At 41.0% G+C, this 17,511-nt stretch overlaps 1 protein-coding gene across 6 annotated transcripts in view; it reads left to right on the top strand.

Annotated features, from left to right (window-relative positions):
* The first annotated feature begins 312 nt into the window (after nt 1-312).
* Nucleotides 313-17,511, top strand: part of LOC117423500 (E3 ubiquitin ligase RNF157-like) — a 43,934-nt gene continuing 26,735 nt past the window's right edge. For 2 of the 6 annotated variants that reach the window (XM_034039388.3, XM_034039389.3), the window contains exons 1-6: nt 314-947; nt 6,443-6,561; nt 14,021-14,109; nt 16,113-16,259; nt 16,672-16,789; nt 17,231-17,297. In XM_034039388.3, coding sequence (XP_033895279.2) covers nt 860-947; nt 6,443-6,561; nt 14,021-14,109; nt 16,113-16,259; nt 16,672-16,789; nt 17,231-17,297 — 628 coding nt within the window. In that variant the 5' untranslated portion in view covers nt 314-859. Of the gene's footprint in view, nt 948-6,442; nt 6,562-14,020; nt 14,110-16,112; nt 16,260-16,671; nt 16,790-17,230; nt 17,298-17,511 lie in introns of all 6 variants that reach the window. The other 4 variants (XM_034039390.3, XM_034039387.3, XM_058989947.1 and 1 more) reach the window with 3 other exon arrangements.

The following is a 17,511-nucleotide window of genomic DNA, read 5'->3' as shown; positions in this document are numbered from 1 at the left end:
AAATACAGGTACTGTTAAAATCCAGATAGGTTTACACATTATAAGGTTCCTTTGTTGCAGAGCTAACAATAGAACCATTTTTCTACACTGAGAAACACACTGCACAGGATTAAAGCACCCGATTAAACCTGAATGAATCTATGCATTATATCAAGTAAGGTAAAACCATCTTTACGACTTATAGAACTATAATATGGCTCCAGTATAAAACTATAATACATTGTATTGCTTTTTACTAGGACATCGTGAAAAAGCTTGATTTCTAATTTCAATTCCACTGGACTTGGTGTTTTGTTTAATGAATTACACCTGGACTGGCTTTGGTGCCGGAGCTGTGCCAAGCAATCTGGCTGCAAAGCCGAGGCTCGCTGGAGCGATGATTGACGTCAGAGGTAGCCATTTGCCCTCGCTCCTCTCTTGCTCCGTTTGTAAATAGAGCAGAGAGATCCCAGCACTGTAAACTCGGCTGCTGCAATTGCTTCCAATTACAAAGTAGCGTTCTGTTGCTTTCAATGGATGGAGGGCCTTACCTCAACAAACGGCGTACGTACATCACGTTCCAAAGACCTTCGGGAGATCTGCACTTTAGAGCATCAGCTTTATTTTAGGCAGTGAAGAATTTTGCATGTCTTATAACTGATTAGTTGCAACCTGTACCGTATTTAGCTGAACTGCTTTGCAGCAACTAAAGAAAACGGTTCTATTCAATAGCTGTAATTAGGAAATAACACGACACACAACCAAACGGGACTGTGCAATGATGACGGTGGGGCTTTTATTATATTAGTGAAAATATCTTGGCAGTTGCAGTACACGGTTGGATTACTATTACTTTTTTTGTTTTGTTTTTTGCCTTGAAATGGGAGCATTAACAAGCAGGCAGAATGCTGGAGTCGAGGAGCTCGACATTCCTTCTAATTCGGTCTACAGATATCCTCCAAAATCCGGTAAGTCCTTGATACAGACAGGGCATTGACTCACATGGAGCGGAGTGTGACCATGCAATACCATTTCAAACGCATTGAAAAAAATGATGTTTTAATTGTACGAATGTCATTTTGCAGAAAATCGAGCCTTCTGTTCAGCATTTCGTTTTTACTGTCTTAAAAACACAGTAACTGCTAATCTCGGTGTTTTACTTTTTTTTGTTGTAATAATTTCGTCCTTATTTCCAAGTAAAAATAGAGGAATTATGATCATTTTCGTGGTTTTACTATATAACCAGGTCAAATATCTACTGTATAAAATTAATAATGATAATACGTTGTTTCCTTTTAAAATAAAACGTAAAAAATAACATCGCGCAAATCCAGACGTGTGTAGCAAAATACAGTAAATTTTAATGTAACATAATTTACACCGTGTGCATAATACATTGTTATAATGTAACCACGACTGCCATACAGAATATGATTTCTAACCTACAATATTATAAGAGCTCTAGAATTCAGCCTTGTTTTAATATGTGTTTGCTAGCTCCGGTACGCTGCGAGTTGTACACCCACTCCCAAATAAATGTGGGAGGTCACATATTGAATTTGATAAAACGTGACCTTGTTAAAGTAGTCCAACCTTTGTGTTAGGAAAAACCCAGCACAGTATTCTGTCTGACGCTGAAAAAAGCTGGTCGTGGTTGAGGCGTGGGATGCCATTGGGGTACGCTGTAATGAATAGAGTAAAGGGGATATTTACAGTTAATGTACATTCTATTGTAGTCCTTGGGGGACACGTTGGAAAAGGGGTTTAATCCATAAACCTCTCATGTTTTCACCTCTGGAGGCTTGGGTTCAAATCCAGCTATTCAGGTCACAAATTAAATGAGTTTGGTATCTCAACCTGCCCCCTATGGATGTTGGTGTGTTCCATATCACAGTCACCTCATAAACTCCTTCAGATGAGAAGAAAGACAGTCACCTTTGTGGTCTTCAAAAACTAGTGTCTTTATTTTAATATATATTTATATAAAAAAACAAAGGTATTGCTTTAAAACCTGATTCACAAATATTTTGACATTTTATTGTTGCCATCCAGTTGCAATGCCAGCTGTTCTTCCTGCGCTGTGAATAGTTTGTTTGGGGATGGATTAGCTCACCTCCATGACGGTGCCACTGCAGTCGTGTACTCCCTTATCACTGAGCTGCATTCTGCGGGCTGTGTCTCAGTGGATGGTTCAGTATACTGCAAGTGCTAGTGCTGAGCAACAGCAACTCCCCTCTGCAGAGCTGTGGAGAGAATCGCTTGCCTTGCACCTGTAAAAGAGCCATTTTAAGAGTCACAACCACACTAATCCCAGGGCTTAAAGGAATGTGCTGCAAACTATGAAGGAACTGAATTTACTCACAATTAGGGGAGCTTGATTTTAAGTCTTTAACATCTTAAAAGGAGTTGACATAGTTAACGTAAAACCAATACTTGAATCGCAGAAAGCAGGACCAGAGGACACAGCTGGAAATGTAGAGAGACTTGGGTCAGAGGGAAGGTGACCTTCATGCAGAGAGGGGTGAGGGGATGGAATGGGTTACCTAGTCCTTATGTTGATGATGATCAAACAGCCTTTAAGGACTTGACGAATGCTCCTTTTCCACTGGCACATCTGAGCCATGAGGGCCCCAGTGCAGGTGGTTTTCCACTGGCACATCCGAGCCATGAGGGCATACAGGAGAAGAAGAACAAAATGCCAGTCCCTGTGTTTCGCTACTTACCCCTGCCACCATCCCTGTTCTGAACACCATTGAAACAGACTTCTAGTCTAAACCTTTGTCATTGAATTTAAGCGTCCTTTATTATTTCATTATTCAGCACTATGAGCACTGTGCTGTTCCAATGTCCCCCCCGCCTCGCTGTGTAAGCAGTATGTATGTGGAGAACCACTTATTCAATTGGCATGAAACTTGGTAATAACATTATTAAGCTTAATATTTCTTGAAATGTATTTTTGTTTACGACTGTAAGTCGCCCTGGTTAAGGGCGTCTGCTAATAAATAAATAATAATAATAATATATACTAGAGAATATTAGATTCTGGGAATAAATGGGGCTAGCTGCCTGTCCGTACAGCCATCTGACTATATATCATACATGTTCAGTATTGCTTATCAAATTGGGAATAAACATTTCGTTGTTCATTCTTATGGTATACTGTTCTGTGCTGCTGATGTGTGTCATGCTGATAGCTCTAATTTTGAATTTATATCCATGTATGTTACTGACATGCTTGCTATTTATATTTTGAATTTTAAATATATGTTATGGTACTGATTCTATATATGTTAAGGGAATAATCATTAAAAAAAAAAAGAAAAGAAAAATCTTAAGAGTGACCCAGCAGCTTCACATGTAACTTCCAGTAAATGACCACGTTTGAGTCTTGCTGTCAGTGGTAACGATTTCTAGTGACAAGAGCCTGCTGATCAAGTAGAATGCATCTCCGCATGCACCTGAAAGAGGCAACATTGGGAAGTGTAAAAGATGCTTTGTATGGCTCGAAGGTCAGGGTTTTGTCTCTGTAATATTACATATTGCCTCTCAGTTGTACAAAACCTGACTGCCTAAATGTCATGCCTCCCTCACATAAGCCAGAGGTTAAACACTTTAATCTGCCCATGCTTGCTGGTACAGCATCCTCCAGTCCAGGTTTTTATGGGCAGCAGTGTGGAGTAGTGGTTAGGGCTCTGGACTCTTGACCGGAGGGTCGTGGGTTCAATCCCTGGTGGGGGACACTGCTGCTGTACCCTTGAGCAAGGTACTTTACCTAGATTGCTCCAGTAAAAACCCAACTGTATAAATGGGTAATTGTATGTAAAAATAATGTGATATCTTGTAACAATTGTAAGTCACCCTGGATAAGGGCGTCTGCTAAGAAATAAATAATAATAATTGGTTGTATGCTCTAATGAAACTTTTTTATTAACATTGTTTGACATAGCTTGTTGAGAGGATTAGATTCTAGGGATATATGGGGGTGTCTGTCTGTCTACATTTGTCCATCTGTATGTCACACTTGTATTTTTGCAGATTCAGAGCTCTGTTTCGGATGCTGCTCTACACCAGAGTGCAGATTCAGAGCTCTGTTTCGGATGCCGTTCTACACCAGAGTGCAGATTCAGAGCTCTGTTTCGGATGCTGCTCTACATCAGAGTGCAGATTCAGAGCTCTGTTTCGGATGCCGTTCTACACCAGAGTGCAGATTCAGAGCTCTGTTTCGGATGCCGTTCTACACCAGAGTGCAGATTCAGAGCTCTGTTTCGGATGCCGTTCTACACCAGAGTGCAGATTCAGAGCTCTGTTTCGGATGCCGTTCTACACCAGAGTGCAGATTCAGAGCTCTGTTTCGGATGCCGTTCTACACCAGAGTGCAGATTCAGAGCTCTGTTTCGGATGCTGCTCTACATCAGAGTGCAGATTCAGGCTCCCTTTGTGGGTGCTTGTTTCTGCGCAGTCCAACATGACAGGAGGTGGGGCCTCTGAAAAAGCATCTTGTTCCTTGCTGCATTCTGCAGTTTTGTATATTTGTATTACTGTAATGGAGCTTGTGCCTTTTCAAACTGCTTACCAATTTTGAACTCCAACTTGGCCTTTATAACTGTGTGGGTCTGCTCAAAGTGTAGTCATTTTGTTAAGACTGCTTTATATATCGGTCAGTGCAGAGACCCGGGGTTTGGAATAAACGACTGATCTAATATATACACAAAAGCATAAATAAGTACGACTCATTTATTTAAAATAAAAAGAAAACACTGCTAAGTAATGTTATAAATGGTTTGTTTTTGCATCTGCTTTGCTTGCTTTTTTCTCACAACTTACACTATCAGAACTGCTGTTTTTTTTGTCTGATGAGATCAAATGTGGCAGAGCCAGGGAAAAAATATATTCAAAATGTAGTGTAAAATGACATTGTCCAGAACTGCACTGATACAGTTCTTAAATTGGTGACGTAATTTTATTGGATCGTGGTGATTGAAGTTCTGTGCTGGAGATGACCTCATAATCGAAAGGAAAAGAAGATAACATGTATGATAAAAATAGTAGCACTTATCAAGGGGGAGTAGCTTAAAAATCACACGCATTACTTATTAAATGTTACCTCAAGTTCAATGTGCAAATTAAATGTGAATTTGTATAATTTGTATTAGAAAAATCAATATTATATTTGGCGTTCCGGTACTTTAAGATGTAGGACTACACCGCTGTATGTAAGGTTCGTGGTACCGCCAGCATATTTGCCTTCAGCCTTGCATAAACAACATACCGCAATGTGTGATGCTATAAAGCCATCCTTTTTAGATATTATTAGGAAATGATTCCACACATGTGTTTTTCCTTTTCAGATTGTGTGTTTCTGCTGTATTTTCTTTTGTGTTGGCACAGCTCGCATTACGAATTCTCACGGGAAGTGATTATCCTGTGAGATAATAGCTGACATTTTCCAGTAGACTTTTCTTTTGAATCAGTTTAACCAAAAATACTGGTGTTGTTGTTCAAATACCGGTTATTGTATTGCCTGATGAGTATCGCAATATGCTTTAGTTGTGTTGAAATTTGATCTGGACCTGTGTTTGTTGCAACAGTTTTCACTTTCCCCAATAGTATTAAACTGGCTGTGAGGGGGGTCATCTTTGGAAAGAGCACTTTCTGAATTATTCAGTGAAGCAGTGGTCTGTGACAGGCATCAGTTATAGATCGCAAAGCTAGACCCAGTGACAGTGAAATGTGTTGTCCCCTATAGGGTGCAGGTGGAAGTATTGCATGTTATATCAGGTAAACGATAGGAACCCTACCAGGGAAGGAAAACATATCTATCAACTTTCAAATCTAACCCGGGTGTATTCTTCAGTGTCATTATTATTATTTATTTATTTATTATTATTATTTGTTTATTTAGCAGACGCCTTTATCCAAGGCGACTTACAGAGACTAGGGTGTGTGAACTATGCATCAGCTGCAGAGTCACTTACAACTACGTCTCACCCGAAAGACGGAGCACAAGGAGGTTAAGTGACTTGCTCAGGGTCACACAATGAGTCAGTGGCTGAGGTGGGATTTGAACCGGGGACCTCCTGGTTATAAGCCCTTTTCTTTAACCACTGGACCACACAGCCTCATTATTCTTTAATGTCTTTTCATATAGAGAGTGAATAACTTCAGTATTACAAATACAGCACCAGATTTTCTTCTGTGTTTGTCCTTGGCAGATTTTTCCAGCGCGTCTTTCTGATTCACTGCGAGTCTGATGAGGCGGGTATTAGGCATGATTGACACCCAACTTGCCTGCTTTCAGTGTTTGTTTTCTCCACCCCTGCTACAGTCAAGCCAGGCTGTGTTTCAGCTGTTCAGAAACAACCTACAGTTTTACAGTTATGAATACATACTCTCCGTATCATGTTTAAATGATGTATTTTAAATGATACTATTTGTCCTGACTCTGAACTCTGTCTTTCCACAGGAAGCTACTTTGCCAGCCACTTCATCATGGGCGGGGAGAAGTTTGACTCCACCAATCCGGAGGGCTACCTCTTTGGGGAAAACACAGACCTCAACTTCCTGGGACACAGGCCCGTAGCAGTATGTACTGAACCCTGCTGCCTTTCCATCTTGCCTGGGGCTGCCTGCTGCCAGTTCAACCTGTAGTCTTAAAGTGATTGCAGTGAACAAAACAATCCATGAACCTGCTTTCATTTCACCACAGCAGTGTCTTCTGGGTTAATGCATGTTATTGTTACTGTCAGTCAATAGGGAAGCAGCTGGTTATTGGGATGGAAGGGTGGGGATTATTACACTCTCCAGGTGAAATGAACCAGGAAGTGCAAGGCAGTCTAAAAGCAGGGCTTGCAAACAGATATTTCTTTAACCTAGTGTAGTATTAGATACAATGTTTGTTAACACTAGAACGACCTCGTTTTATAGGCATATCTAGAACAACCATGAGCGGTCAATTTGACTGGCATATTAAAAACAACATAAATATTATAATGAAAGGACAAACAATTGAAGTCATAGTTTTATTCAGGAACAGCATATAAAGCATCTACACAACCGAAACATTGTAAATAAACTGACATTTGTGTGTTTATATACAGACATATTACATAAAGCGCAACCTCAAAATGACAAAATGCACAATTTTAAATTAAGTCAACAAATTATACTCAAAATAGATATTCCCATTATTTTTTATTTCCAGTTGGCTGCTTCTCGCTGGTGGGAGAGCCGCCTCCCTGTACGCAGGTAGTTTCCATAATAGCGAATGATGCTTCCATTCATTTTTCTTGATCTCGTTAACATGCATTTTGATTAACGTGTTCATCTTATTTAGTTGTTGAGACAGGAAGTGATGTACATGGTTTTTGAAAATCCTGCCTGTAGTGTTCCAAACAGTGCCGTTATTACCAACCTCTTGAGTGCCTGGTGTTGCTGGCGCTACCACTGGAGTGGCTGCCTCAAGTGCAGGGGCTGATGCAGGTGGAATGGCTAGCATCCTTGCAGGGGCTGCCACAGGATTGCTTCTTCTCCTACGGGATCTCCTGCGACCTCTTCATGCACTTGGTCCTGGCACTTCGCTGGTATCTCCTCACTGTCACTGCTGCTGGAAGATTAATCTTCGCAAACTGTTTGCTTCAGAGCCAGATTCGTCATTGTCCATCTCTGCTGCATCAGAATTGTTGTTTGGTAAACTTTGCAGTAATTCCAAACACTGCTTTGCTTTCCTGCGTTTTCCGTGATCCATTTTCAATGTGTATTGGTGTAACAATGAATTTCTTAGAAAAACAAGTTACTTGTATTGTAACCAGACTGCAGACAGACAGCCGGGTGTCGTGAACTGTCAAGACTGATAGATGGGCTATCAGGAGGATCATTGAAACAATAGAAATGTCAGAAGACCACTCACTTGAGGAATGTAGACTGATATAATCAAACTTCAATACATGGTGGCACATCCCGACTGATAAATAGAAGTAATACTGCAACATTTAATTGTTATAATATGTTTTATATGTATCGGTCAATTTGACTGCTCCTGGTTGGAATAGGTATGACAGTATCTCCCTAATTTTTGCAGTTACGCAATTCTTTCTTTGTCAGGGTAATTAGTACATATATGTAGGACAGCACAGTCAGGAAAGCACAGCTCCGTATCTTAAACACGTGCACCCAATTTAAATTTAAATTCCAAAAAGGTCAAAACGACCTCCTTGTCATTCTAGTGTTGAAACGTGTTTTTTTCCAAAACTCATATAATGAATGGATATGCTATAATTCCTTTAAGGTTTTAGTATAGAATTCAACAGCCGTCTTCCTGTAAACCAAAAGCGGAAGCCTGAGCAGGACTGACTCTAGCGGGCTTGGGTTATTGTTGATAAATGAGAGAAACTCCCTCTTGGATCCAACAGTTTGCACTCTTGTGGTCTTCAGTGCAGCAGGGAGCTTTTCAGTTCCTTTCCAGTTCAATAGTTATGATACAAGCCTGGCTGTCATTCACTATTACAGAAACACATTTTTTGGGGGGTAAGCAAATATAAAATGTGTTTTTGATTTTGAATATACAGCAGGGATTGAAACTCGCAGAACTACTTTTAATTAAGTACTGTGCATTATTTAAATGATCAGGAGCCAGGAGTTTGATGTTAAAAAAGCTGCATGGACAACACCTAATAGTAAACCTACTGCCTCAGGTTATTTGTGCTGTCATGAAAATCTGTTAATTCAGAGCAGATTTCATTGCAATACTATAACAAAATAAGGGAAGTGCTGAAACCCAGGACTGGTTGCAGGGGTGGTGTGCGTTTCAAGCCTTGATACAGCGTGTCCTTGTGTCTCTGAAAATTAATTTGCCCAGCACAGAGCTACAGAAATCCTTTTGAATTAGCTGGGCTGCTGAATTCAGAGTCCACTACTCCCCAAGTTTGGTTTCATCTGCAAATTTAACAACTTGTAATGTGTATCTTGGTTCAGGTAATTTATATAACTAAGGAACAGTAAGGGTCCAAGTGCAAACCCTTGTGGTACCCCACTAAGTACCCCCCCCACACACACACACACAATTACTCTGCTTTCTGTTTCAAAACAAAGATCTTAAACAGGTTTCCGTGGCAACACAGTTACATGATAATTGGTACCATCTGATGTTCAGAAGAGTACCAAAGCAAAGCTATACCACGGTCAGTTTTAAATGGGCTACCCCTAACTGCAAAAGAAAAACATATCAGGACTCCACACTTCAAAACAAAATGTGCATCCTGTCTATAACTGATAAACGCACAATAGAAACTTAGTAATTTCACTGCCAAACATTTAAACAAGAATACAAACAAATGTTTTTCATACACAGTTCCCTAGTCTACTGTGAAGAAACTACTCAACATTTTCAAACAAAATAGTTGAATGTAATCTAATAAATCTGAATCTGATTTTTTTTTTTTAAATCCAAATTAACAATCACTCAATGAAGAATATTTTACATGTGATCGGTTTGCCTTGAGCCAAGGTACCCGAGGCCAGAGTAAATGAGACCAGGGCCTCGAGGAATCCCAGGGCCCCATCCCATAAGGAGTCGCTGCATCTCGCACAACTGGATTACAGGCAGGGAGTGGAGTGAGTTTGCGCTTGTGGAGCCAGTGTAATTAGGGTAATTGGATCAATTATGTAAGCAAACGGAGCAGCGGCAGCTTTGACTTAATGGTGTTTCTGGTAATACGTGATCTTTTCATCTGGCTGTGGATTGATTTAAAGAGTGCAGCTCTGCGGTGCGGCAAAGCTGGATGGTTGGGACTATCGATTTAGTGCTGAGATTAATACTGGATCTTACCTGCAGAGAGAGAGATGTAGAGAGGCAGGACTTCATTAAATAAGAAGCTGTGGTTCAGTGAAGCATTGAGAAGCATCTCTGTCTGTCTCTTAAGAATCAAGGTAACACGAGGCCCATGGATAGCTCTTCATTGTGCAACAACACCACATCAGAACAGAGCCCCATCAATGCCTGTCTGATTCGTAGAAATGTATTGAACTGAAGTAGCAGTGTGTGTGCTGGCAGTCTTTGTAAGGATTGTCTGTTGTGTGCTTGGAAGCGTTTATCTGAGCAAGTTGAGCCGTGTTCTATTGATTGTGGTGAGACACTTTATTTACATTGTGAGGCAGACACTACAGGGGTGGCAATCTTCTAACTAGCTCTTTTCAGGAATCGTCTGCCCTCTGAAATTACAACAAGGATGGGAGAACTGTAAAAATATTACTATACATTTGTACTAAAATGGTCATTTTGAACATTAAAGAAACCAAACATATATATAAAATATATAATATAGATAGATATACATACATACACACACACACGCACACGCACACGCACACACACACACACACGGTGCTCCCTCACTATAATGCAGATCTCGGGGGTGCTTCGGGACACATAACAACACACATCTGACTAAAATACAAAATAAAATGCACATAAAGTGAAGCAAAAATGTAACTTTCCGTGAATTAACCATGCATAAATCACCATGTAATCAAAAAAAAGGTAACATTCCCACTGTAGATCATTTTAATTAGTATTTTTTAAACTATAAATAGCCTGGCTAAATGGCGGTCGGGAGTTCAGTTCGAAGCGACAGACAAGCAAACCAAGTGTGAGAAGGAGAGCGGATTGGGAGAGGGGAAGAGGGACTGGGCTCGCCCCAGGTTCGGCTGCAGGAGTGGGGCTGAAGCGAAGATGAAGCATCTCGAGAATGCCGCAGCTCCTCTCACAGCAAAAAAGTTAATACAATAGGAAAGAGAGCCACGTAATAAGCCTGATATTTATGTAGTTATAAAATGAATGCTGAATAAGATGTCTGTGTTATAAAGTGCCAGCGCAGCTTTTCTTCAGTTCAGATACTGCATCACTGAGAAGTTGTTTACAGTTTGAACAAAACTGGTACTGTATTTACTGTAGAAATATTGCATGAATCACTAGTACAGGGAATTGGGGGACATGCTGTAGGAGCGCTATATCCGGGGTGTGTTATAATCGAGAGTCTTATAGCGAGGGAGCACTATAAGGCAGGGTGCAGGGTGAGTCATGCAGTCAGGGGACCGGAGGTTTGTGTCCTAGGTTTGCTAGGTGAGGACCCTACAGTGACCCCTATGGGTGATCTGGAGCAGACAGTTGCATATGTTAATATTTGTCTCAGTATTAAAATGAAAGTACATGTCTGCTGTTCATTTGAGACATTTGTCTTTAATGGAAGTGCAACATTACTTTAATATATTTCCGTGTCATCCACCACTATGGCTCTCCTTCTCAGCCTTCCAAAGACGCATTGTTTCTGTGACCTCAAACAGAAGTGCAGGGCTGAAAAATATCCGAAAACACTGGGCAATGTATTGCTCATTAATTGCTACGAAAAAAATAACATTAAAAAATATATATATATATATAAAATACACCATTACCATAATGTGTGCATCTTCCATGTTGGAAGATGTGAGAAATATGACTTTAATTCACATTTGTAAGATGCACTGCAATTATTACTATAAAATTAGCACTACAAAACCACTGGATCAGTGCTTGCATACCTACATCAGTAATGCAGGCGATCCAGATTGACTAGCGTTGTCGCTGCTTCTCGGTTCGAGCTGAGAATATCTAGAGAATATCTCAAATATCTGCTGGTTTAGAGGTTAGTTTAGATCTCGTATGGGAGGCTGATATGGTTTCAGGCTAGGAGGCCACCTCTCTCATCTGGTCATCAGATTCTGTGTTTGAAACTTTTATTGGCAGTCGGTATTCAGGGAGAGGTGGGCGGGGGGAGCAGGGAAACTGATTGACTGCACATTTCACAGAGAACAAAGCAGGCCGACATTCTCACTCATTAATCAGAAGGGGGTGTTGTAAATTGACTGGTATGCTTTGCAAAGAAGAGGGGGAGACTACACAAGCACTGGAAATTCCAGCATCATAAAATAACATGGGAGTTATAGTACTTTAGCTCGGTTAATCACAGACACAGGAAATATTCAGTTGAGCAAAAAGAGAGGGATAGACTGGTTGAAAGTTATGTGCATTTCAAGTGATTTCAGGTTTCATCACAAAATCCATCATGGAGAGGGATAGCCACCTCCCAAATTGGGCTAATTATTCAAAAGAAAACATGCTCTGTTGCTACATCAGTAATGTTTCCAGGCACGTCCTGCACAATGAACAGCCAGTAGAGAGCCGTGGTGACGCTCCCACAGGCTGCCTTCCAAGCTCTGCACCATCAAGCTGGATGACAAGGCCAGCAGAGAGCCACAGTCTGCAGCTCCCCCCCCCCCCCCCCCAGCATCTCCAAGCTGCTTGAGTAGGACTCGTCGTAAATCTTGATAGAAATCTTATTATAAACTCCGCAGCTGTGGGCCTGTGATGCACGTGCTATTGCTGCACTCTAAAGAAGAGCTTTATCCACAATGGCAGTATTTATATTGACCGAATCTCCTGACCATTACACAGTATATTCAAAACTGTGCCCAATTTCTACAATGTGTTTTATTCATTTATAAATGATTTTGGAAGCAGACTACTTGAAACAGACCCTTGAATCAGGCTGCTATCACCACTCACTAGTCTATTTTAGGCCTTCCTTTTTTTACCCCCGACATCCCACAACTGGTTTCTAGTGACAAAGATCTAACACTTTGATATCTTTACTTCATAACGCTGCACAAAGTTGTATTCTGTGAATTTATATGGAAACCTATATGGCCTGCTAGATTGCACAGAGATGTCAAGTTAAACTCCCTGGATGCAAGAGGTTCTTAGAAATTGTTTGAGTTTCCACTCACACATAGACAGAGAGCAAACACACACACACACGCGCACACACAGATCATACACACACATGCATGCAGAACATACATATACACACACACATGCACACACAGATAGTTATTGACTCTGCTGAGGATGTGAGGTGCAGTGCAGATTGAGATGACAAGGTTTGGTTGATCTGTGGTTTGCTTTACTGTCTGATTTGCTGGGACTGCCTGCTGCTGTGCTTGAAGCATGTCTCTGTGTTCTATGCACAGAGTGACAAAAAAGCCTGAAATAAATTTTTACTTCCAGAAAATGTTACACACATTTGCTCCTTCCTTTGTGAAAAACAAATGTGCCGCCTTCAGTTAGTCATAGGTCTCAAATGTAAACCGTTTAGACATGGAAGAACCAGGTCCACCAGACGTGTTGCTCCAATAAATGGAAACACTTTCAGCAGCAGCCTTTGTGACAGGGCTCGGTTTCTGAGACACAGTCTCTCTCTCTCTCTCTCTCTCTCGCTCTCGCTCTCTGTACGTGTCCCTCAATTTCTCTCTCTCAATTTCAAATGTTCTTTATTCATATGACAAAGTCAAACAAGCATTGCCAAAGTTGTAATAAATGTACTGAAATATTTAATAGTTTAATCAAACCTTTATTTAACCAGGTAAAGACATTGAGAACAAGTTATCATTTAAAATGCCAACCTGGCCAAGAGGCAGCATAAATACAACAGACACCAATACATAGACAGTTAGAAACATTACAGCAGTACGATAAATATGTATATAACAGAATAACAGTATAGCATGTTGAAAGGCCTCTACTCTAATAGCTAGTTAAAGAAAATAAAAGCAGCAACACGTAACCACACTGGAGTGTTTGAAAAACCTGCTGATCTAATTTCAACACTGAGCTGCATTGTTTTGTTGCACAGGTATAGCAGCCGAGCTACAGGAAGATTCGTTTCTGGTAGTTTAACAATCCACAATCCTTACACCAAAATATGATTCTTGGGTGACTACAGTCTTCCACAGTTTACCCGACTTTACCTGAAACCTTGTTGACTGTCCAGTTTGTTTACATGCTCTTAAAGGGGTCGTGTCTTTACTGCCTTTTTCCTTCAAGCCTTCTTGTCTCCATTTCCCTGTGCACTAAACAGACATGCACACATTACCAGACTAATGGTGTGTGCAGTTTTCACAGCATGACGTAGTCTTGCGAGGAGCTCACAATGATCTGTCTGCTTTGCAGTTCCCGTATGCTGCCCCCCCTCCTCAAGAGCCAGTGAAGACGCTCCGCAGCCTGATCAACATTCGTAAAGATACGCTGCGCCTCGTCAGGTAGGTCCCGTAGCATTGACCACACCCACCATTGTGTGAGACCCCTGGAGACCAGGCCTAGCGATAAGAACCGTTTCAATTCGCAATTATTGACTAAACATGATTACAGAAGAAAAGTTTGAGCACAGAATCTAGTCTTATTTTTTTTTTTTAATGTTTCCAGTGTTTCAGATCCTACACTTCACCCGGTAGGCTATTCCAGCATGTATAACTCTCTTTTTTTATAACTCAGTTATGCCCTCTTGTTGTTCTCTCTGCTAAATTTTGAAGTCGTGTCTTTGGTTAACTTTATCTGTATCATTTGTGATTTTAAAGACTTCAATCAAGTCCTCTCTCTCCCTTCTTTTTTCTAGACGGGAGATATTTTTAAATTTATTTTTTACCTGTCCTCATCGCTCGTGTCCTGTAGTCCTGGGATCAGCCTAGTTGGCCTTCTCTGTACCTTCTCAAGTGCAATTATGTCTTTTTTGTAGTGAGGTGTTTTTTGTCTTTTTGTAGCATCATGTTTAACTCCCATTAATTGTGACTTTCTCCATAGTTAGTAAGTCCTTCTCTCTTGCACTCTGATTTCAACCACACATGATAATTTCTCTCTCCCACAGCTGTAATTTCAGCCCCCTATGCAGCGCTCCAGATAAGGTTTTGGGTCTGGGAGTAACTTGCCATCTAATTTTAAAACAAAGAGTAAAATGTATTTTCGGGGGGTAAATTGCAACATTACCTTGAAGTCATGAGTAATCTCGATAAATACTGTACAGTCTTTAATGGTAATGGGGTAGGCATTAAAAAAGAGCCTTCAAGTAACATTGCATTTAAAATGGAACTCCTGTACAGCCACATGTGTGTTCTACAAGGTTCTATTGGCTCAGCACATTTTTGTTCAAGGTATCACACTGACTGCAAATGAATTACGTTACTTCTGTTTTAACATTCAATTCAATTAAACTCGGTGAACATGTTATAACTTCAATATAAAGCCATACAGATAAATAAAATAAGAGTTATAAAACAGTCTGTTTAATATTATAGGCACCCTTTTTTTTAGCGGTTGCCTCTGACGATGGTTCCAGTTGGATTTGTTGCTGGACTGGGGTGTTTACGCTTCAACCTGTGTAGCTTCAAATTTTTCTTATTCTTACTGTGACTGGCTGCAAAGACAACAGGGCTAGCCAGAGATTGGATAATGTTGTTGGGTTGGTTTTTCTTGTGTGCAGTTTCCTAGTAACTGAAGACATTGCATTCTGGGAGATGCAGTTGTTAGTGGAAGTTTTAGGGGAGGCGGGTGATGAAGCTGTGCAACAATATGCTATGCATATTTTTACGCATTCAATTTAAATGTAGTGCGTATTTCAGTTTTTTTTAATAGTAAAACCGGCAGGTACGTAGCTTATCTGGACTGCTGCCCCTATGAATATGATTCTTTACAAACTCACCGTTGCCACAGCTTCAGAGAGGGTCAAAATATTATAGTTAAGCCAAGATATTTAAAAATGAATTACTTAGTAAGCCTGGTAAATAACAATCTTGAAGAAACAGCAGCAGAGAATAAAATAAAATGCATATAAAGGTATTTGTATAAGTAAGACCTTTATTAAAGTTCCACATAGTAAAAGCATAGCATAGTGAAAGCATGGTAAAGCATAGGTAATAATTGTAAAGCCCAGAGAGGTACAGTAAAGCATAATAAAAACTGTCAAACCATTTTAACTGTAGTAAATGCCTAGCATAACCATGGGAAAAGCAGGGGCAAAATACGAATTTGCAGTGGAATTTCATAATTACTTAAATGTAGATGATGTACAGTATCCTTTCAGTGTGTGCAGTGATAGCCCATTCACACAGGTGCTTGTGCTACACGTCCCAGTAGTACAGCAGTGTGTTTGTGGCTCCCCTCCTGTGTGCTGATGTTCCTGTAGTACAGCAGTGTGTTCATGGCTCCCCTCCTGTTTGCTGGTGTTCCAGTAGTACAGCAGTGTGTTCCCTCATGTGTGCTGGTGTTCCAGGTGCAGTGAGGATGTGAAGGCTCCCCGGGAGGAGGTGGGGAAGGGGCGACTCTGCTACAACGTGGAGTTCACCTTCGACGCTGATGCACAGGTTGCCATTACCATCTACTACCAGGCCATCGAAGAGCTCCAGAATGGAGTCCCTACGTAAGTAACTGGCCGGGGAGAAGCATTAGCCTGGGGCCGCAGCCTGCTAGAGCGCAGTCATTCCAGCTAGATAAGTGACCGCGGCGCCAGTGAGCCATCCCAAGCCGCAAGCTGAACAGAAGGTTCATTATTTAGCTGAAATGACCGCTGTGGAGGATGCTGTTTACAAACTAAAGAATTTGATCAGTAGATTTTTCAAACATTCTGCCACTGCAAGAGGTTATCAGTGTTGCTGCTTTTAGTTGCTTTAACCAAGCGCTTTCAGAGCGATCCTGAATACTGCATTTTAGAATCTATCTCCGATTAATTCAAATCCAACACTAGAATGACCGGCACATCCCAGTGCACTGTGCAGCTAAGCTGTTTAATGTAATATTGTTTCAGGCCCCTGTTCTCGCTCGCTCTGTTGTAGGTACATCCCTCAGGATAATGCCGTGCAGTCAGAGACGGTGCACTTCAAACGAGGCGTGTGTCAGCAGTTCTGTCTGCCCTCTCACACTGTGAACCTGTCGGAGTGGAGCGAGGAGGAGGTAAAAGGGCTGGGGGCTTGCAGGGGAGCTAATGTGGGGTTTAAGTATTTGGAGCTAACAAAACACTTTGATATAGTTGTTCATTTTATAGGTCTCAAATGTTACCTACAATTACTAGGCATTAGCTTGAAATGTCATTTGATTTATTTTGTCACCATTCCCTTACTTTTTTTGTAATGTATGTTACTAATACACCTTTTATAACAGCCAAAATGTGTCTAACTTTATTTGTACACTTAATACAGTTCTAGACAAACTTTCTCTGTTGTGAAAAGTAGAACCTTTGAAAACATATGTTTAAAATGCTGAATCAGAATTCTAAAACTTGTGCTATAAAAAACTTTCTTCAGTGTGCAGTAAGAATTGCTAGTGGTGAGTTCTCCTGTATTGAGTCTGGTGTGCGACACTGTGTGTGAACCCCCTTTCTGTCTCTGTCTGCAGCTGATGTTCGACATGGACAAGGATGTGTACCCCATGGTAGTGCAGGCTGTGGTGGATGAGGGTGAAGGTAAGGGTTAGGGTGAAGGTAAGAGAGCTCTTGTCTGTCCTGGGTTCCTGCAGGCTCACATGTAGTGGAGTCTATGCGTGGGTTACAGATACAGGCTGGCTTAATGGTGCAAATGGGGACTGGAAAGAAACTAAGCCAAGTTAACATCACTGAAAAGGAATGGATGGCAAGGCAAGTAACCTGGGCTGGGCGGGGTGGGGGGTGGAGGGGAGAG

This window comes from Acipenser ruthenus, chromosome 17 (assembly GCF_902713425.1).
Source record: "Acipenser ruthenus chromosome 17, fAciRut3.2 maternal haplotype, whole genome shotgun sequence".
Lineage (NCBI taxonomy): Eukaryota > Metazoa > Chordata > Actinopteri > Acipenseriformes > Acipenseridae > Acipenser > Acipenser ruthenus.
The sequence above is the reverse complement of the archived record's forward strand: the minus strand, read 5'-3'. Positions and strand labels throughout refer to the sequence as shown.